Raw genomic sequence first — 18,017 nt, forward strand, 5'->3', positions numbered from 1 at the left:
AATGTACGGTAGCTGCATTGTCCAGCATGGTAGTCACCGGCCTTATGTGGCAAATGTGCGCTTGAAATGTGGCTAGTGTGACTGAGGAGCTGAATTTTTTTTTTTTTTTTTTTTTTTTTTTTTTGAGATGGAGTTTCGCTCTGTCGCCCAGGCTGGAGTGCAATGGTGTGATCTCAGCTCACTGCAACCTCTGCCTCCAGGATTCAAGTGACTCTCCTGTTTCAGCCTCCCGAGTAGCTGGGATGACAGGCACACGCCACCACGCCCGGCTAATTTTATTTCTATTTTTAGAAGAGATGGGGTTTCACCATGTTGTCCATGCTGGTCTCGAACTCCTGACCTCAAGTGATCCGTCTGCCTTGGCCTCCCAAAGTGCTGGGATTACAAGTGTGAGTCGCTGTGCCTGGCCTGAATTTTTAATTTTAAAATTGTAATTAATTCAAAGTTAACCACAGGTGTAAGTAGCTACCATATGTAAAGTGGGGCTGTAGATGATCAAAATCTTGCTCCTCCTAGAACCAGTGTTTTCCTGTGTCCACAGTTCTGATATCTGGATTATTTTGGATATTTAATTTTAGTATATAAATTAACATCTGTTAAGAGTTATCTAAAATCTAGTACACTTACGTAAAATCTGGTCAATACCTCCCTTTACAAGTGAATCACTTAACTCAGGTAAGTTTTAGGACATTTGACTTTACTTGCATTCTCTTACAAGATCTTTATTTTCTAATGTTTTGAAGTCAGTAGCTAAATGTATCTCTGTGTTATAAATATTTTCAAATATATTTTTATGTTGTTGTGGGATAGACAGCTATGGGAGATATGTGTTTGGTCTTAAACATTTATTTACCTTATTAGTAGTTTCTATAGGAAAAGGCCACGTTCATATTATTCAGATTATATGATCATATGTATATACTAGCATGTAAATTCCAAAAAACAGGGAGTTTTGTTTATTTTGTTCATTGAAATATCCCTATGCCTAAAACAGTGTCTGGGACATGTTAGATGTGCATTAAATATTTTAAAAATATATTACAAATTGTTTTGTTGAACTCCTTAGAATTAATCCTTAGGAATATTTTTAGTTTATTTTATTTGAGGATTGTATTTCTTTCTATAAAATTTCTTCTTTTTGCAACCAACTTACCATGTAATGATCTTTCTATAAAATTTCCATTGTACATCTGATCAGAGACTATTTTAGATTTCAAAGTTTGGAATTTAAATGGCAACTCTCAAACAGTGTTAAATTATTTCTGAATTTATTAGCATTGGCAAAAGACTGTTGGTTGAAGTAATTTTAGGGATGAGTGATAAGCAAATAATGTTTCAGGATCTTTTTGAGTTGCTTTTTCTTATTTTTGAATTTTAACACTTAACTTTTTTTTAGAAAAGTTAATTTTTTTTCCATTTTGTTATAGTTAAGCAAAAAGATTATTTGAATTGCTGTTTTTTAAACTTGCTTTATTTCTTGATTTAATTAATTAATTTATTTACTTATTTATTTGAGATAGTCTTGCCCTGTCACCCAGGCTGGAGTGCAGTGGCATCATCTCAGCTCACTGCAACCTCCACCTCCCAGGTTCAAGCAATTTTCCTGCCTCAGTCTCCCTAGTAGCTGGGACTACAGGTGTACCCACCACACCCAGCTAATTTTTGCATTTTTAGTAGAGACGGAGTTTCACCATGTTGGCCAGGCTGGTCTCAAACCCCTCACCTCAAGTGATCTGCCCGCATTGGCCTCCCGAAGTGTTGGGATTACAGGCATGAGCCACTGTGCCTGGCATGTATTGCTGTTTTGTATTTGTAAGAATCTCTGTAATACAGAACTCTCAATACTTTTGAGATCCAGTATTAAAATCTGAAAGATAATTTTGTGGATGAAGGATGAAATTTATTCACATGTGTCATGCAGATGTCAGTTGTAGTATGGGCACCAAGTCTTAAATTGAGATCATATGACATAATCTCAGAAGCAGCGATTTCCAAATTAGATCATATGATACTAGCAGTTGTCTGTGTTTGGGATTAAAAGAGTTGAATATGTAACTGGAAATTTAGCAAGGAGATTGTATTGAGATGGCAGACAACAAGTTCTGTCCTTTTCCCACTTCTCTTCCCTTTTCCAAAGATCTCTGAAAATTACAGAAAACTTAGATACACACACACTGTGCATACATGAACATGCCCAGAATTTAAATACATGAAGGTGTGCTCTCATGGGCCAGACATTGTAAGAATACTTGAAAAATAGAAGGCACATGGGATTGAATTGAAGGTGAACAAATAACAGTTGCATAATAAAGGCCTTATTCAGAAATGGAGGTGACTCTTGGAGTGCTCTAAGCACACAGAAAGAAGCTATTTGTTATCACTAGTGACCCTTGGACAATTCTATGGGTTATTGATTGAAGTACCACTGTAGGAAGAGCCAGGTCAGCCTCTCAACCTTATCCCTACTTGTGCTTGCAGTGGATAGTGGAAGAATTTGCCCCTAAAGGTGGTGGCGGGGGTGGCAGGAGGCAGTCTATGTACACTTTTACTGAAAAGGCAGGACAGTGCCCTGGATGGCTTCTGACATTTAGGAGGAAGAGAGAGGCCCCACATGTTGAGACTGGTCCTAGCCCACTGCTGGGTTTGCGTGTCTCCTCCAAAATTCATTTCAAAACTTAATCCCCAATGTGCAGTATTGAGAGGTGGGACCTTTAAGAGGTGATGGGTCATGAGGTCTGTGCCTTCATGAATGGACTAATCCATTCACGGGTTAATGGATTAATGTGTTGTCATGAGAGAGGAAGTGGTAGCTTTACAAGAAAAGGAAGAGAGACCTGAGTTAGCAAGTTAACACGCTCAGCTTCCTCACCATGTGATGCCCTTTGTCGCCTTGGGATGCCGCAGAGAGTTCCCAGCAGCAAGAAGGTTCTTATGAGATGCCCCCTTGACCTTGGGCTTCCCGGCCTCCACAACTGTAAGAAATGAATTCCTTTTCTTTATAATTTATCCTATTTCAGGCATTCTGTTGTAAGCAACAGAAAATGAACGAAAACAGAAAATTGGCACCAAGAAGTGGGATTTTGCTGATGACGAATACCTGAAAATGGGGAAGCAGCTTTGGAACTAGGTAATGTGCGGGGACTGGAAGAGTTTGGAGGAGCAGGCTATAAAGTGACTATATTTCAGTGAATGGGGTATCAAGGGTGATTCTGGTGAGACTCAGAAAACAAAAAGACAAGGGAACATTTGGAACTTCTTAGAGATTTGGGTTTTTTTTCTTTTTTTTTTTGAGACAGAGTCTCACTCTGTCGCCCAGGTTGGAATGCAATGGCACAATCTCGGCTCACTGCAAGCTCCACCTCCTGGGTTCACGCCATTCTCCTGCCTCAGCCTCCTGAGTAGCTGGGACTACAGGCACCTGCCACCACACTTGGCTAATTTTTTCATATTTTTAGTAGAGGCAAGGTTTCACTGTGTTAGCCAGGATGGTTTCAGTCTCCTGACCTCGTGATCCACCTGCCTTGGCCTCCCAAAGTGCTGGGATTACAGGCGTGAGCCACCACACCCCACCAGGATTTGTTAAGTGATTGTAACCAGAATACGGATAGAAATATGGGCAGTAAAGGCCATTCTGCTGAGATTTGAGATGGAACTGAGGAAGGTAGTATTGGAAACCGGAGTAAAGGCCATCCTTGTTATAAATTGGCAAAGAACTTGGCTGAGCTGTGTCTATGCCTGAGGGCATTGTGGAAAGCCAAACTTGAGATTAATGAACTAGGGCATCTGGCAAAAGAAATTCCTAAGCCAAATATAGAAGGAGCTGCATGATTACATTTGACAGCTTATGCTGATATTCAGGAGCAAAGAAATAATTTAAAGGTAGAATTTATCATGAAAAGGGAAGCAGAGTGGAAGGATTTGGATAACTCTCAGCCTGACCATGTAAAGAGTTAAAAAGCATTTTCAGCAGAGGAAACCAAGGGTGCAGCCCAGTGACTATTTGCTAAAGAGATTAGTTTGTATAAAAAGGAGACAGGTGCCATTCCTTTAGACGAGGGAAGAAAGATCCCAAAGGCATTTTGAAGATCTTAGAGGGTGCCCCTACTATCACAGGCCCAGAGGCATAGGAGGACAGAATAGTTTCAGAGGACAGGTTAGGGTACACTCCACGGGCTCACTGCCCAGGGCCACCACAAGGGAGTCCCCACCAGCAAGATGGCTGTCACCAGATACGCCTCTTTGACCTTGAACTTCCCAGGCTCCATAACTGTAAGAAATAAATATTTTTCTTTATAAATTACCCAGTTTTAGGCATTCTGTTATAAGCAACAGAAAATGGACTAAGATACACACCTTGTCAAACTCCACATCTACCATTTTCTTCTTCAAAAATCCTGCAGGTAGAATGCAATAAACAGATCCCACCTGTTCTTAGGCTAACAGGGAATCTCAGTTACCAAGGTGGACACACACTCAAAAGATCTACATTTGAAAAAGAAAAAACCCAGCAAACAAAAAAAGGGTATAGTATTCAAGAAACATTAAAACCTGAGGCCGGGTACAGTGACTCACACCTGTTATCCTAGCATTTGGGAGGTAGAAGCAGGAGGATCACTTGATCCAGGGAGGTTGAGGCTGCAGTGAGCCATGATCACAGCAGTACACTCTGCCCTGGGTGACAGAGTGAGACCCTGTCTCTAAAAAAGGAAAAAAAAAATTTAAAAAGGACAAATTAGAAAAAGAGTTTAGAACAAATATAATTAACATTTATAGAGAGACACAAGATATTTTGCATCTATTAAAGATGAATCAACTAGGAATTGTGATTAAATATGGAAGAAAAATGCACATTGGGCCAAGTGTGGTGGCTCATGCCTATAATCCCAGCAGTTTGGGAGGCTGAGGCAGGGTGATTGCCTATGTTCAGGAGTTAGAGACCAGCTTGGACAACATGGTGAAACCCTGTCTCTACAAAAAATAAAAATTAGCCAGGTGTGGTAGTGCACACCTGTAATTCCAGCTACCCAGGAGGCTGAGGTGGGAGGATCACTTGAGGCCAAGAGATTGAGGCTACAGTGAGCCTTGATTGCACCACTGCACTCCAGCCTGGGTGACAGAGCAAAATCCTGTCAAAATAATAAAGAGAGAGAAAGAAAGGGAAAGAGAGAGAGGAGAAAAGAAAGAAGAAAAGAAAGAAAGGAGGTAAGAAGGAAAGAAAGATGCACATTTGACCCCTCTTTTGAAATTTTATTAAAATACCTGTTAAAAGACTTAAAAGGGTATATATTTATAAAAACAAAAAGTAGGAGGTGTGGTTGACCATCAGCATGGTCAGTATGGAAGATTTTTCATACATTTTTGAAGAAATTGGAAGGATGTTGACTGAAGAATCAGCAGCCTAGAATAACCATGGAAAGGGACTGCAGCCAAAGGAGGCAGCTGCCTTCCAGCAAAATACCACAGAATAGCCAGAACTAGCGATAGCAAGTAAGAGAGAAGATAAAAGGTAAAGTTGACAGAAATCAAGAAAATGAGTTGAAGGTCTATATGGTATATGGAATAGTTTGCCTTTGTACTCAAAAGGACCTATAACTAGTTATTTTCTTTCAGGAAAAAATAGATAATTCTTTCTAGAAATTGATACACTGTTTAGTTAATACCTCAGAGAGATTTGAGAAGTAATTAATAAAACATTCATGAGAGCAGAATATTTGACAAAGGAGCAATCAGAATAAGAGAGAGCTCTTGGAAATTAAAACTATTAATATGATTACTGACCTTAACTTTTTTGTTTAAAATTTTGGAAGGTAAATATAAGGACATCCACTCTATTGAACAAAAAGATAAATAAATAGAAAATATGAAACATTGAGGATTAAATCTACAAGTCCAATGTTTGATTAATATGAGTTCCAGGAGAAAAAAAGAAAATGGAAGGATTAAATTGGTTAAAGAAATATTAGGGGCTCACACCTGTAGTCTCAGCACTTTGAGAGGCTGAGGCAGGAGGATCACTTGAGGCCAGAGAATCACTTGAGGCCAGGAGTTTGAGACCAACCTGGGCAACATATTGAGACTCCATTTCTACAAGAAATGAAAAAAAATACCTGGGCATGGTAGCATGTGCCTGTAGTCCTACCTACACAGGAGGCTGAGTTAAGAGGATCGCTTGCACCCAGGAAATTGAGGTTACAGTGAGCTATGATCATGGCACCCGCACTCCAGCCTGGATAATAGAGTAAATCTTTGTCTCTATTAAAAAGAAAAGAAAATGGTAAAACAATAAAACAAATAAGTCCAAATATATAAATAATTACAATAAATATGAATAAGTTTAATTCATCTATTAAGAAATTTTTTTTTTTTTTTTTTTTTTTTTTTTTTTTTTTTTTTTAGACAGAGTTTTGCTTTTGTTGCCCAGGCTGGAGTGCAGTGGCACAATCTTGGCTCACTGCGGCCTCCACCTCCCTGGCTCAAGCAATTCTCCTGCCTCAGCCTCCCAAGTAGCTGGGATTACAGGTGCCTGCCACCATGCCTGGCTAATGTTTTGTATTTTTAGTAGAGATGAAGTTTTGCCATATTGGCCAGGCTGGTCTCGAACTCCTGGCCTCAGGTTATCTGCCAGCCTCAGCCTCCCAAAGTGCTGGTATTACAGGCATCAGCCACCGTGCCCAGCCAGAAATAAATTCTTAATAGGCAAATGCTAATAAGGAGGAAACAGATGAAGTAATAGTAATGACAGTCAGAATAGAATTCCAGCCTCGTGCAGTGGCTTGTGCCTATAATTTCAGCTACTCAGGAGGGAAGTTGAAGCAGAAGGACTGCTTGAGACCAGGAGCTCAAGACCAGCCGGGCAACATAGTGAGACCTTATCCCTAAAAATATAAAGCTAAAAATAAAATTCTAAGCGAATTATATTTAAGGGCAATATATATTTCATCTTTATAAAAGTTACACGCTACCTAGAAGATGTTAAATTAATGATCCTTGTGGATCTGAAGACATTGTTTTAAAATATAAAAGCAAATAACTAGTGGAAAGAGTAGACTAGGTAAATCCACCATCAGAGTAAAAGATTTTTATCATACCTCTTCCATAAATAGATAGATTAAGTAATAAAAATAGAGAAAAAGATTTAAATAAGTGATTTTAAAATTCTCAATTTAATATCTATAGGTGGTGTAGAATTTGAACCCAATAAGCAAATAGTACTAATTCTTTTTCAATCATACTTGGAGCATCAACAAAAATTGACCATGTGTTATGTCACAAAGAAAATCTCAATGAAGAGAAAAAAGGCAAAGATTTTATAGTACATTCTGCTTACCACAATGCAGTAAAATTAGAAATTAACATAAAAGGACAGCAAAAGCATCCTCTTGGAAATTAAGGAAAAAAATCACATTTTTGAATAAATCTTGAGTTAAAAGAAAATAAACACAAAAATTACAAACTAATTAAAAATGAAAGTTAAACAACTACAATACATAGAACAAAGCCAATAGAACTTAAAGAAATTTTATATTTTCAAGTACTTTTATTTTTTAAAAAGAAATATTTAAAATAATCCTAAACTTAATCTTATAATTTAGTAAGCAAATTACAAATTAAAAGAAAATGAAAGAAAAGAATTAATAAAGGTAATAGAGGAAATTAAAAATTAAAAACAAATAAAAAATCAGTAGAGTAATTGATAAAACCAATAGCTGGTTATGTGAAAAGATAAACAGATAAATGTTTAGAAGATCAAATTAAAAAACACAAATTAATAATATTAGGACCCAATAAGAGGTCATAACTATGGGTGCAGACTTATAATATATATGATTAATATATATTCAGTAAAATAGCTGACAAGGTGGAGAATTTCACCAGAGACTGGAACCTGTGAAAATGTATCAAATGTAAATCCTAGAACTGAAAAGTACAATAATGGAAATTGAGAACTCTTAGATTGGTTTAACAGTGGATCAAACACAGCAGAAGGCAGGATTAGTGAACTGAAAAACTAGATTATTTGTTAAGATCTAGTATAAAACATGGGAAAATGTGTTGAAAATTCAGAAAAGAATGTAAGAGACAATGCGGAGAGAGTGGAAGAAATATTGATATGTAATTGGGCTCCAGAAGGAAAGGAGAGAGATAGTGGGGTAGACACAGCAATATATTAGGATATTTTGGCTGAATATTTCCCCAAATAAATGAATGTTATCAATCTGTAGGTTCCAGCTCTACAAAACCCAAACAAGATAAATTTAAAAGAAAATAATACATGGGGATATCTTACTCAAATCCCAAAAATTGACAAAGAGAAAAATCTTTAAAAAGTGTAGCTTAAAAAGACATATTACTTTCAAAAGAGCAACAAAAAAACTTACACCTGACTTTTCTTGAGACAGAGTCTCACTCTGTCGCCCATGCTGAAGTGCAATGGTGCAATCTCGGTTCACTGCAAACTCCGCCTCCGGGTGCAAGCAATTCTCTGCCTCAGCCTCCTGAGAAGCTGGGATTACAGGTACCCGCCACCATGCCAGGCTTATTATTATTATTATTATTATTTGTATTTTTAGTAGACATGGGGTTTCACCATCTTGGCCAGGCTGGTTGTGAATTCCTCACCTCATGATCCACCTGCCTTGGCCTCCCAACGTGCTGGGATTACAGGCGTGAGCCACCGTGCCTGGCCTACACCTGACTTTTCAACAAAAATAATGGAAGTTATAAAAAGTCGAATATCTTTAAAGAAGCTAACCTAAAATTGTATACCCAGCAAAAGATTCCTCAAAAATGAAGATAAGATTAAAATGTATTTATAAACCAAAAACTGAGGGAAAAATTACCACTAACAGACCCACACAAAGAATTGCTAAAGGGAATTCTTCATGCTAAAGAGAAAATGATGTTAGATGGATGCACGGAAATGCAGAAATAAAAGAAGAGCAATAGAAACAATAAATATAATGTCAATATAGAAAATTCAATTGTATTGCTATATTATAGCCATAGTAAATTAGAAAGTAAAACTTTTAGATGATAAAATGTACAATTACCTGAAGAAACATTTATACACAGGAATAAATCTGAAATAGTATAAGATCTCTACATATCACTGGGCACAGTGGCTCACGCCTGTAATCCCAGCACTTTGGGAGGCTGAGGCAGGTGGGTCACTTGAGGTTAGGAGTTTGAGGCCAGCCTGGCCAAAATGGTGAAACCCTGTCTCTACTGAAAATACAAAAATTAGCCAGGTGTGGTGGCGGGCGCCTCTAATCCCAGCCACTCGGGAGGCTAAGGCAGGAGAATCGCTTGAACCCAGGAGGCAGAGATTGCAGTGAGCTGAGATTGTGCCACTGCACTCCAGCCTGGGCAGCAGAGTGAGACTCGGTCTCAAAAAAAAAAAAAAAAAAAAAAAGATCTGTCTGGGTGCGGTGGCTCACACCTGTAATCCCAGCACTTTGCGAGGCTGAGGTGGGTGGATCACTTGAGGTCAGGAGTTCATGACCAACCTGGACAACACGGTGAAACCGCATCTCTACTAAAATACAAAAAATTAGCCAGGCATGGTGGTGCGTGCCTGTAGCCTCAGCAACTCGGGAGGCTGAGGCAGGGGGATCACTTGAACCCAGGAGGCAGAGATTGCAGTGAGCTGAGATCGCGCCACTGCACTCCAACCTGGCAACAGAGCAAGACTCCATCAAAAACAAACAAACAAACAAAAAACAAAAACAAAAACAAAACTACATATCCAAATATATAATATTTCTGAAAGGAATAATAGAAAACCTAAATAAATGGAGAGCTACACCAAATTCATGGCTAGAAAGACTTATTAATGAAAACATGTCAAGTCTTCCCAAATTCATGTATAGATTCAATACAGTCCAGTAAAAATTTCAGCATTTTTGGGTAAAAATTGACATGCTGATTTCAAATTTACATGTAATTTCAAAAGGTCAAAAATAGCCAAGAGAGTCTTAAAGAAGAACAAGACTAGAAGGCCTCTACCTGCTAGATATCCCATCTTATTATTAAGATAAAATAATTGTTAGAATAAAATGGTATTGCTTTGGCTCCAAAATTGACAAATAGATCAATGGAAAAGAATAGTGTCCAGAAAAAGACCCACACATATGTAGTCACTTGATTTGTGACAAAGGTAATATTACAGTACAGTGAGGAAAGGGTGATTTTGTCAATAAACTGTGCTGTACCAGTTAGATATTTATAGGGATGACAGTGTGTCTGTACTCCTACCTTACCTGTACCCAGATGTCAAGTTTACATAGATTTTATACTTAGGGAAAACAATACAGCTTCTAGAAAATAATGTAAGATAATGTGATCTTGAGGTAGGCAAAGAGTTTTTAAATTGGACAAAAATCACTGATACTAAAGAAAAAGATTGTTTAATTGTATCTTGTTAACACTGAGAATTTCTCTTAATAAAAAGTCAATATTAAGAGAGTAAAAAGGCAAGCTACTCAATGGCAAAATATTATATATATGTGTATATATATGTAAATATACACATACACACATATAAAACACAGGATTTGTACCCAGAATACATAAAGAATCCATGTACAACCCCTCAAAAAATTGACCAAAATTTTGACCAGACTTTTTATAAAGTAGGATATATAAATGAGTAATAAACATAAAAGAGCAACTCAACATCATTGTCAAAGAAGTTCAGATGAAGACAATAATAAGATATAATTCCATATCTTTTAAGTGGTTAAACTTTTTAACGGTAGAAGATATGGAGTTACTGGATATTTCATTTGCTACTGATGGGAGTATAAATTGGGGCTACCATTTACTGTTGGGCTTTATATAATAAAGCTAAACATATCCATACCCTATGACCTGGCAAAGTATACACTTTTAGGTGTAGACCCAGTAGGAAATGTGTGTGTGTGTGTATGGTAAATATATATATTTAACAAAAGACTTGTATGACAACATTTATAGCAGCATGATTTATAATAGCACCAAACTACAATCAACTTTATTATCCATCAGAAGCAAAATGTGTACAAATTGTAGTATACTCATACAATGGAATAATAATATTTCAATGAAAATGAACAAAGTACTGCCACACAACAATTTTTTTTTGTTGTTGTTGTTTTGAGACAGAGTCTAAGTCTGTTGCCCAGGTGGGAGTGCAATGGCACGAAATCGGCTCACTGCAACCTCCACCTCCCGGGTTTAAGCAATTCTCCTGCCTCAGCCTCCTGAGTACCTGGGATTACAGGTGACTGCCACCACACCTGGCTAATTTTTGTATTTTTAGTAGAGATGGGGTTTCGCCATTTTGGCCAGGCTGGTTTTGAACTTCTGACCTCAGGTGATCTGCCCACCTTGGCCTCCCAAAGTGCTCGGATTACAGGCATGAGCCACTGTGCCAAGCCAACTTGGACAATCTAAATGATAATAATGTTGATTTGGCCAGGCATGGTGGCTTATGGCACTTTGGGAGGCCAAGGTGGTTGAATTGCTTGAGCTCAGGAGTTTGAGACCAGCCTGGGCGATGTAGTGAGACCTTGTCTCTATGAAAAATTAAAAAATTTAGTTGGATGTGATGGCATGCACCTATAGTTCCAGTCACTTGGGAAACTGAGGTGGGAAGTTCACTTGAGCCTGGGAGGTCAAGGCTGCGGTGAGCAGGGATCACATTACTGCATTCCTGCCTGGGTGAGTGAGTGAGACCTTGTCTCAAAACAAAAACAAAAACAAATATAATGTTGATCTAAAGCAAGATACACAAAATAACATATTATATTATTTCACTTATATAAAATTCAAAAAACAGGCAAAACTGCCTTATACTATTAGAACATCAGACAGTAGTTATGTTATGGGATCTTTGGATTGTCGATTTTCTTCCTAGAAACCTCTGTGACCAGTGGTGCCTTTGTTCAAGTTCTTGTCCTGTGTCCAGGAAGAATGAGGTACACAGACAAGAGAAGGATGAACAAGGCGAAGATAAGCTTTATTAAGTGTTAGAACAGCTCAGAGGAAACCCTCAGTGGGTGTCTCCTCTCTGCAGGTCCTCCTGTCAAGTGTTCAGTTCTCAGCATAGAGGAGACCCTGGAGAGGGTAGCTCCTCTCTGCCCACTGGTTGTCCCATCATCTGCTGCTCTCAGCAGAGAGGAGGCCCTGGAGAGGGTGGCTCTTCTCTGCAGGCAGGTTGTTTGGAGGTCTCTGCAGTCCTCTCAAACTGTCAGCAGATGGTAGCTGTTCTCTGCAACTGGTCATCCCCTCATCTCTGTCCTCTGCATCCTCTATCCTGCTCTGGCCATCCTCTCTAGTCCTGTGGCTAAGCCCCCAGCTTTTATGGATCTCATAGGGTAAGAAGTGCATGCAGATTGGTCCATGGGTGGCCATAGGCAGCAGGGAGTCCCTGCTCTGGTGTGTGGGACTGGTGACCTGGCTCTCAGCCTTCAGGCCCTCCATGACCTGAAGGTGGTGCCTTACTGGGGACCCCACCCCCTTCTGCCGAGCAAACTCTGACTCCTGCTGCTATTCGTGGCCTGGGTATTTGGCCCAACCCCACTTGGAGAAATCTGAGCAGGTGCTGGGAGAGGAGAGAGGTCAGGCAGTGGGAGCAGACACTCCTGAGCCTGCAGGGATTGTGGGGAGGGGGGCTTCCTGGCCACTCGAGGGTGCAGGCTGCAGAGATGCCCAGGTCCTGTGTCTGGGAGGGTGGCCACAGCTGCACCTGGGAGCTCCTGCCCTGCCAACTCGGGGATCCTGCTTGTTCCCAACTCCTGCCTGCTCCGTGCAGTTGGGCCCAGGTCTGCAGCTGTTGGTTGTGGGGGCTGCAGCTGCACCCGGGAGGGCAGATCCTGCCTGCTCCTGGCCTCCTCCAAGAGCATAGGGAGGCTCGGATGTACAGCCATAGTTTGGGCAGCTGTAGCTCTGCCCAGGAGGGCGGGGCTTCTACCTGCTCCATAGAGCATGAGGCCTGGGTCCACAGCCACAGTTTGCAGGGCTGCAGTGGCACCTGGGTAGCTCCCACCCTAACTCAGAAAGTGCGGGCCTCCCACCAGCTCCAAGGAGTGCCCAGCTCCAGGGGGGCCTCGCTGCTGCAGCTGGTGTGATGGTAGCAGCCGCTGCCATCAGTTATGTTTGAGAGGAGTAGTACTGGGTAGGAATGCAATGGAGATTTCTGAGCTGGTGGTAATCATGTCTTCAAATGGGCTAGGGTTACATGGGCAGGCTCACTTTTTTTGTTTGTTTGTTTTGTTTTGTTTTGTTTTGTGTTTTGAGACAGAGTCTTGCTCTGTGTCTCAGGCTGGAGTGCAGTGGTGCAATCTTGGCCCACTGCAACCTCCACTTCCTGCCTTCAAGTGATTCTTGTGCTTCAGCTTCCTAAGTAGCTGGGATTATAGGCATGTGCCACTATGCCCAGCTAATTATTGTATTTTTAATAGAAATGGAGTTTCACCATGCTAACCAGGCTAGTCTCGAACTCCTGACCTCAAGTGATCTGCCCACCTCGGCATCCCAAAGTGCTAGGATTACAGGCGTGAGTCACCTCTCCCAGCTATCACTTTGTAAAAATTGGTTGAGCTATACATACATTTGGTTTATGCATTATTCTGTATTCATGTTTATACTTCAACAAAAAAGTTTACTTATAAAAAGATACTAGATTTTTCCAAATTAGATTGTCAACAGTGGAAAGGTTTGATGACACCAAATGATGATATAAAAAAATGGGTACACTGTGTTAGCAATGTAAACTGTTATAGCCTTTTATGGAGGGCCATAGGTCAGTATCTATTAAGTTTTTATATGCATATGCCCCTTTATTCAGGTATTTAAGTTTTTTTTTTTAATTTTAATTTTTACTTTTTTTGAGATGGAGTCTCATTCTGTCCCTAGGCTGGAGTGCAGTGCCGTGACCTCGGCTCACTACAACCTCGGACTCCCTGGTTCAAGTGATTCTCCTGCCTCAGCCTCCTGAGTAGCTGGGATTACAGGCATATGCCATCATGCCCAGCTCACTTTTGTATTTTTAATAGAGACAGGGTTTCACTATGTTGGCCAGGATGGTCTCAATCTCCTGACCTTGTGATCCACCCACCTTGGCCTTCCAAAGTGCTGGTATTACAGGCGTGAGTCACCCACCATGCCCAGCCCAGGGATTTAACTTCTCGATAGCTATTCTGGAGAAATCCACATAAGTGTAGAAGAGGCAAATAAAAGCATATATATTGGAAAAAATGTAAATGTCTATCATTCCAGAGTGGATAAATAAACTATGATGCATTTGTTATGGAATACTCTGCAACAGCAAGAATGAGAATATTTATTTAGTGAAATGGAAATATCTCCAAGACAAATACATGAAAAAACCAAATTATAGAACAGTACACAGAGCATACTGCCATTTACACTAAAAAAGGCACATTTAAACTCTTTTAACCCAGTGTCTAATAAAAAGTTAAACAATGTTTGTGTGATAGTATGTATGTTGTGTGGTAGATTTTGAAAAAGAGTTAATAATAATTTCATGAAAAAAATCTGCTCTGGTAGCAAAAGAACAGTGGTGAGAGATCTCTAAATATAATAAGTACAAATTGAGCATTTTTTCATTTTTAAAAAATTAACCGAATACTTGTAGAATCATTTTCATCAGCTGAGACTTTTTAAAATTAAATTTTCCATTTCGTGATGGAACCTACAGCCTTCATGTAGATTCATGAAGTTATAGGAAATTGAGGGTACTCAGAGCAATCCTGTGTACCCTCAAAGGTAATACTTGGCAAAACTATCATACAATATCATGAGTGAAATAATGGCATTGATACAACCCATCAATCTTCAAAATTTCCCTAGTTTTATTTGTATGTGTGTGTATATTTAGTTCATGAAATTTTAATGCATGTGTAGTTTCATGTTTCCACTACCACGGTAAAGATACAGAGCAGTTCTGTCTCCCTGAAAATCTCTTCTCTTTTCTTTTCTTTCTTTTTTTTTTTTTTTTTTGTTTTTTTGTTTGTTTGTTTTTTTGAGACAAAGTTTCGCTTTTGTTGCCCAGGCTGGAGTGCAATGGCCTGGTCTCAGCTCACTGCAACCTCCACCTCCCGGGTTCAAGCGATTCTCCTGCCTCAGCCTCCTATATACCTGGAATTACAGGCGCCCGCCACCACGCTCGGCTAATTTTTGTATTTTCAGTACAGACGAAGTTTCACCACGTCGGTCAGGCTGGTCTCAAACTTATGACCTCAGGGAATCCGCCCGCCTTGGCCTCCCAAGTGCTGGGATTACAGGCCTGAGCCACTGCGCCTGGAACTCTTGTCTTTTCATAATCAAACCCACCTTTCTTCTCCCACTCCTGCTCCCCAAGATGCAGTGGTTTTTTGTTGTTGTTGTTGTTGTTTGTTTTTGAGATGGAATCTCCCTCTGTTGCCCAGGCTGGAGTGCAGTGGTGCGATCTCAGCTCACTGCAACCTCCACCTCCTGGGTTCAAGCGATACTCCTGCCTCAGCCCCACTCCACCCCGCTCACCAACCAGTAGCTGGGATTACAGGCATGCACCACCACGCCCAGCTAATTTTTGTATTTTTAGTAGAGACGGGATTTCACCATGTTGGCCAGGCTGGTCTTGAACTCCTGACCTCAGGTGATCCACGCCCCCCTCGGCCTCCCAAAGTGCTGGGATTACAGGCATAAGCCACTGTGCCCAGTCCCAAAGACGTAATTTTAAACCATCATTAATTTTTATAATAACCATGATAGTCCAGGCACGGTGGCTCATGCCTGTAATCCCAGCAATTTGGGAGGCGGAGACAGATCATCACTTGAGGTTAGGAGTTCCAGACTGGCCTGGCCAATATGGTGAAACCCTGTCTCTACTAAAATTACAAAAATTAGCCGGGCATGGTGGCGCAGGCCTGTAATCCCAGCTTCTCAGGAGGCTGATGCAGGAGAATCACCTGAACAGAGGAGGTGGAGGTTGCAGTGAGCAGAGATTGAGCCACTGTATTCCAGCTTGGGCAACAGAGCCAGACTGTCTCAAACAAAATTTTTTCAAATGATACTCATGATTAATATAACTGTAATTTATCTAAATTATTGTTTACAAGCATTTATCTAAATAAATTGAATAAACGGTGTCTACATGTTTAGTAGAAAACAAATGTTTAGTAGCTCTGGCAGAATTCATCTTGCTTTTTAAGAGATTAATGAACAATGAATACATTGTAGAGGAAAGAAGTATGTTTTCACTTTGAAACCTTTTTAAAAATTTTTCTTTAGCCATTTAGTATTAACAACAAGTGAAGAGGGGTTTCTACTCCTTTTCTTTTTTTCTTTGCTCTTCTTCCTTATTTCATCCTTTGGAGACTGTCTATAGTCCTACATTTTCTCCAGTTCTGAATTTGTGTAACTTTGACTCTATGGCAGAAACTGTTTATTGCTGACTATATATTTGTTCTCTCTTCTCTCAAATAAAAAGAACCCGAAATTTTTACTGAGCACAGTATAGCCAAAAGATGACATTGCCCAGCCTCTTTTGCAGATGGCTGTGGCTATTCCAGGATCCCAGAAAATGGTAGCCACACATGAAGGTCTCTGAAGCAGAACTGCCCTGGATCTTTACTGTGGTGGTGCCCTCTCGGACTTTCTCCTGCCCTTCTGTCTCTGGCCTCTCATTTTCCCCCGAGGCTAGCCATGGAAACTAGAATTCCTCCTCCCCCAGGTGGGTCATAGAAGCCAGCAACAAAACCTAAAAATATCACTCTAACTTTCTCTTTCTCCCGGCCTTTCTGTGTAAAAACTGGCCATAGGCCGGGTGCGGTGGCTCACGCCTGTAATCCCAGCACTTTGGGAGGCCAAGGCGGGTGGATCATGAGGTCAGAAGATCAAGACCATCCTGGCTAACACGGTGAAACCCTGTCTCTACTAAAAATACAAAAAATTAGCCGGGTGTGGTGGCGGGCACCTGTAGTCCCAGCTACTCGAGAGACTGAGGCAGGAGAATGGGGTGAACCCAGGAGGCGGAGCTTGCAGTGAGCCAAGGTTGCACCACTGCACTCCAGCCTGGACGACAGAGCGAGACTCTGTCTCAAAACAAACAAACAAACAAACAAACAAAAAAACTCGCCATAAAGAAATGATCTGACCTGCCTCGTTTGACTGACTGTTCCAGATTGTTGAAACCCATTCCGAAGAGGCTTCTACCCCACATTTAGACTGTGGAATCCCATTCCAGACTGGGTCCTGTCCCACATCCGGAAGGAAGGAATGCATAGAGGTCAAGAAGAATCTAGATAGACAGCATTGCTGAGTTTCTCCCAGTCAGTCTATAGCATTAGATCATACTCTTTTTTGACCCGTCATATTTCTACATGGCTGTCCATACTCGGTTGAACCTAAGCATAAAAGTGGACAATTTCCCCTGTATCTTTTATTTATTTTATTTATATTCATTTTTTAAGGGACAGGGTCTCACACTGTCACCCGAGCTGGAGCTCGGTGGCACAATCACAGCTCACGCAGCCTCAAACTCCTGGGACCAGCATACCTGGCTAATTTTAAAATTTTTTGTACAGATGGAATCTTGCTTTGTTCCTAAGGCTGATCTTAAACTCTTGTCCCCAAGGCATACTCCCTCCTCAGCCTCCCAAAGTGCTGAGGTCACAGGCATGTGACACTGTGCCCAGCCTCCCCTTCAGGTCTTCATTCTGAAGTGTCCTGTGTACGTGTAAAACTGTGATCAAATAAATTTGTATGCCTTTTCTCCTATTAACCTGCCTTTTTTGTCAGTGATTTTCAGTGAAACTTCAGAGGACAAAGGGGAAGTTTTCATTGGCCCCTCCAGTTTTAGTGCTGTGAACAGGATACCAAAGCTGCTCTGCTCTTCTGGAAGCTGCAATGAAGGGAACCAAGGACCTTACAAGCCAGCAGAAGGGTAAGGAATTCTTACCAGTCAGGCTCCCGGCCTCTCTCCCTCTGTGGAATCTTGTAGAGCTGATGGTAAAATCACTGTTTGTCTCATA

General features: G+C 40.6%; 1 protein-coding gene across 2 annotated transcripts in view; it reads left to right on the forward strand.

The window, feature by feature from the left end:
• Window positions 1-2,863: 2,863 nt before the first annotated feature.
• ENTPD1 (ectonucleoside triphosphate diphosphohydrolase 1) overlaps window positions 2,864-18,017 on the forward strand; it is a 173,636-nt gene continuing 158,482 nt past the window's right edge. Inside the window, exons 1-2 of one of the 2 annotated variants that reach the window (XM_038009352.2) lie at window positions 2,864-2,974; window positions 17,785-17,929. In XM_038009352.2, the coding sequence (XP_037865280.1) occupies window positions 17,893-17,929 (37 nt within the window). In that variant the 5' untranslated portion in view covers window positions 2,864-2,974; window positions 17,785-17,892. Of the gene's footprint in view, window positions 2,975-3,020; window positions 3,128-17,784; window positions 17,930-18,017 lie in introns of those variants that run through there. The other variant, XM_073019214.1, reaches the window with a different exon arrangement.

The sequence above is a fragment of the Chlorocebus sabaeus genome, chromosome 9 (assembly GCF_047675955.1).
Source record: "Chlorocebus sabaeus isolate Y175 chromosome 9, mChlSab1.0.hap1, whole genome shotgun sequence".
NCBI classification, from domain to species: domain Eukaryota; kingdom Metazoa; phylum Chordata; class Mammalia; order Primates; family Cercopithecidae; genus Chlorocebus; species Chlorocebus sabaeus.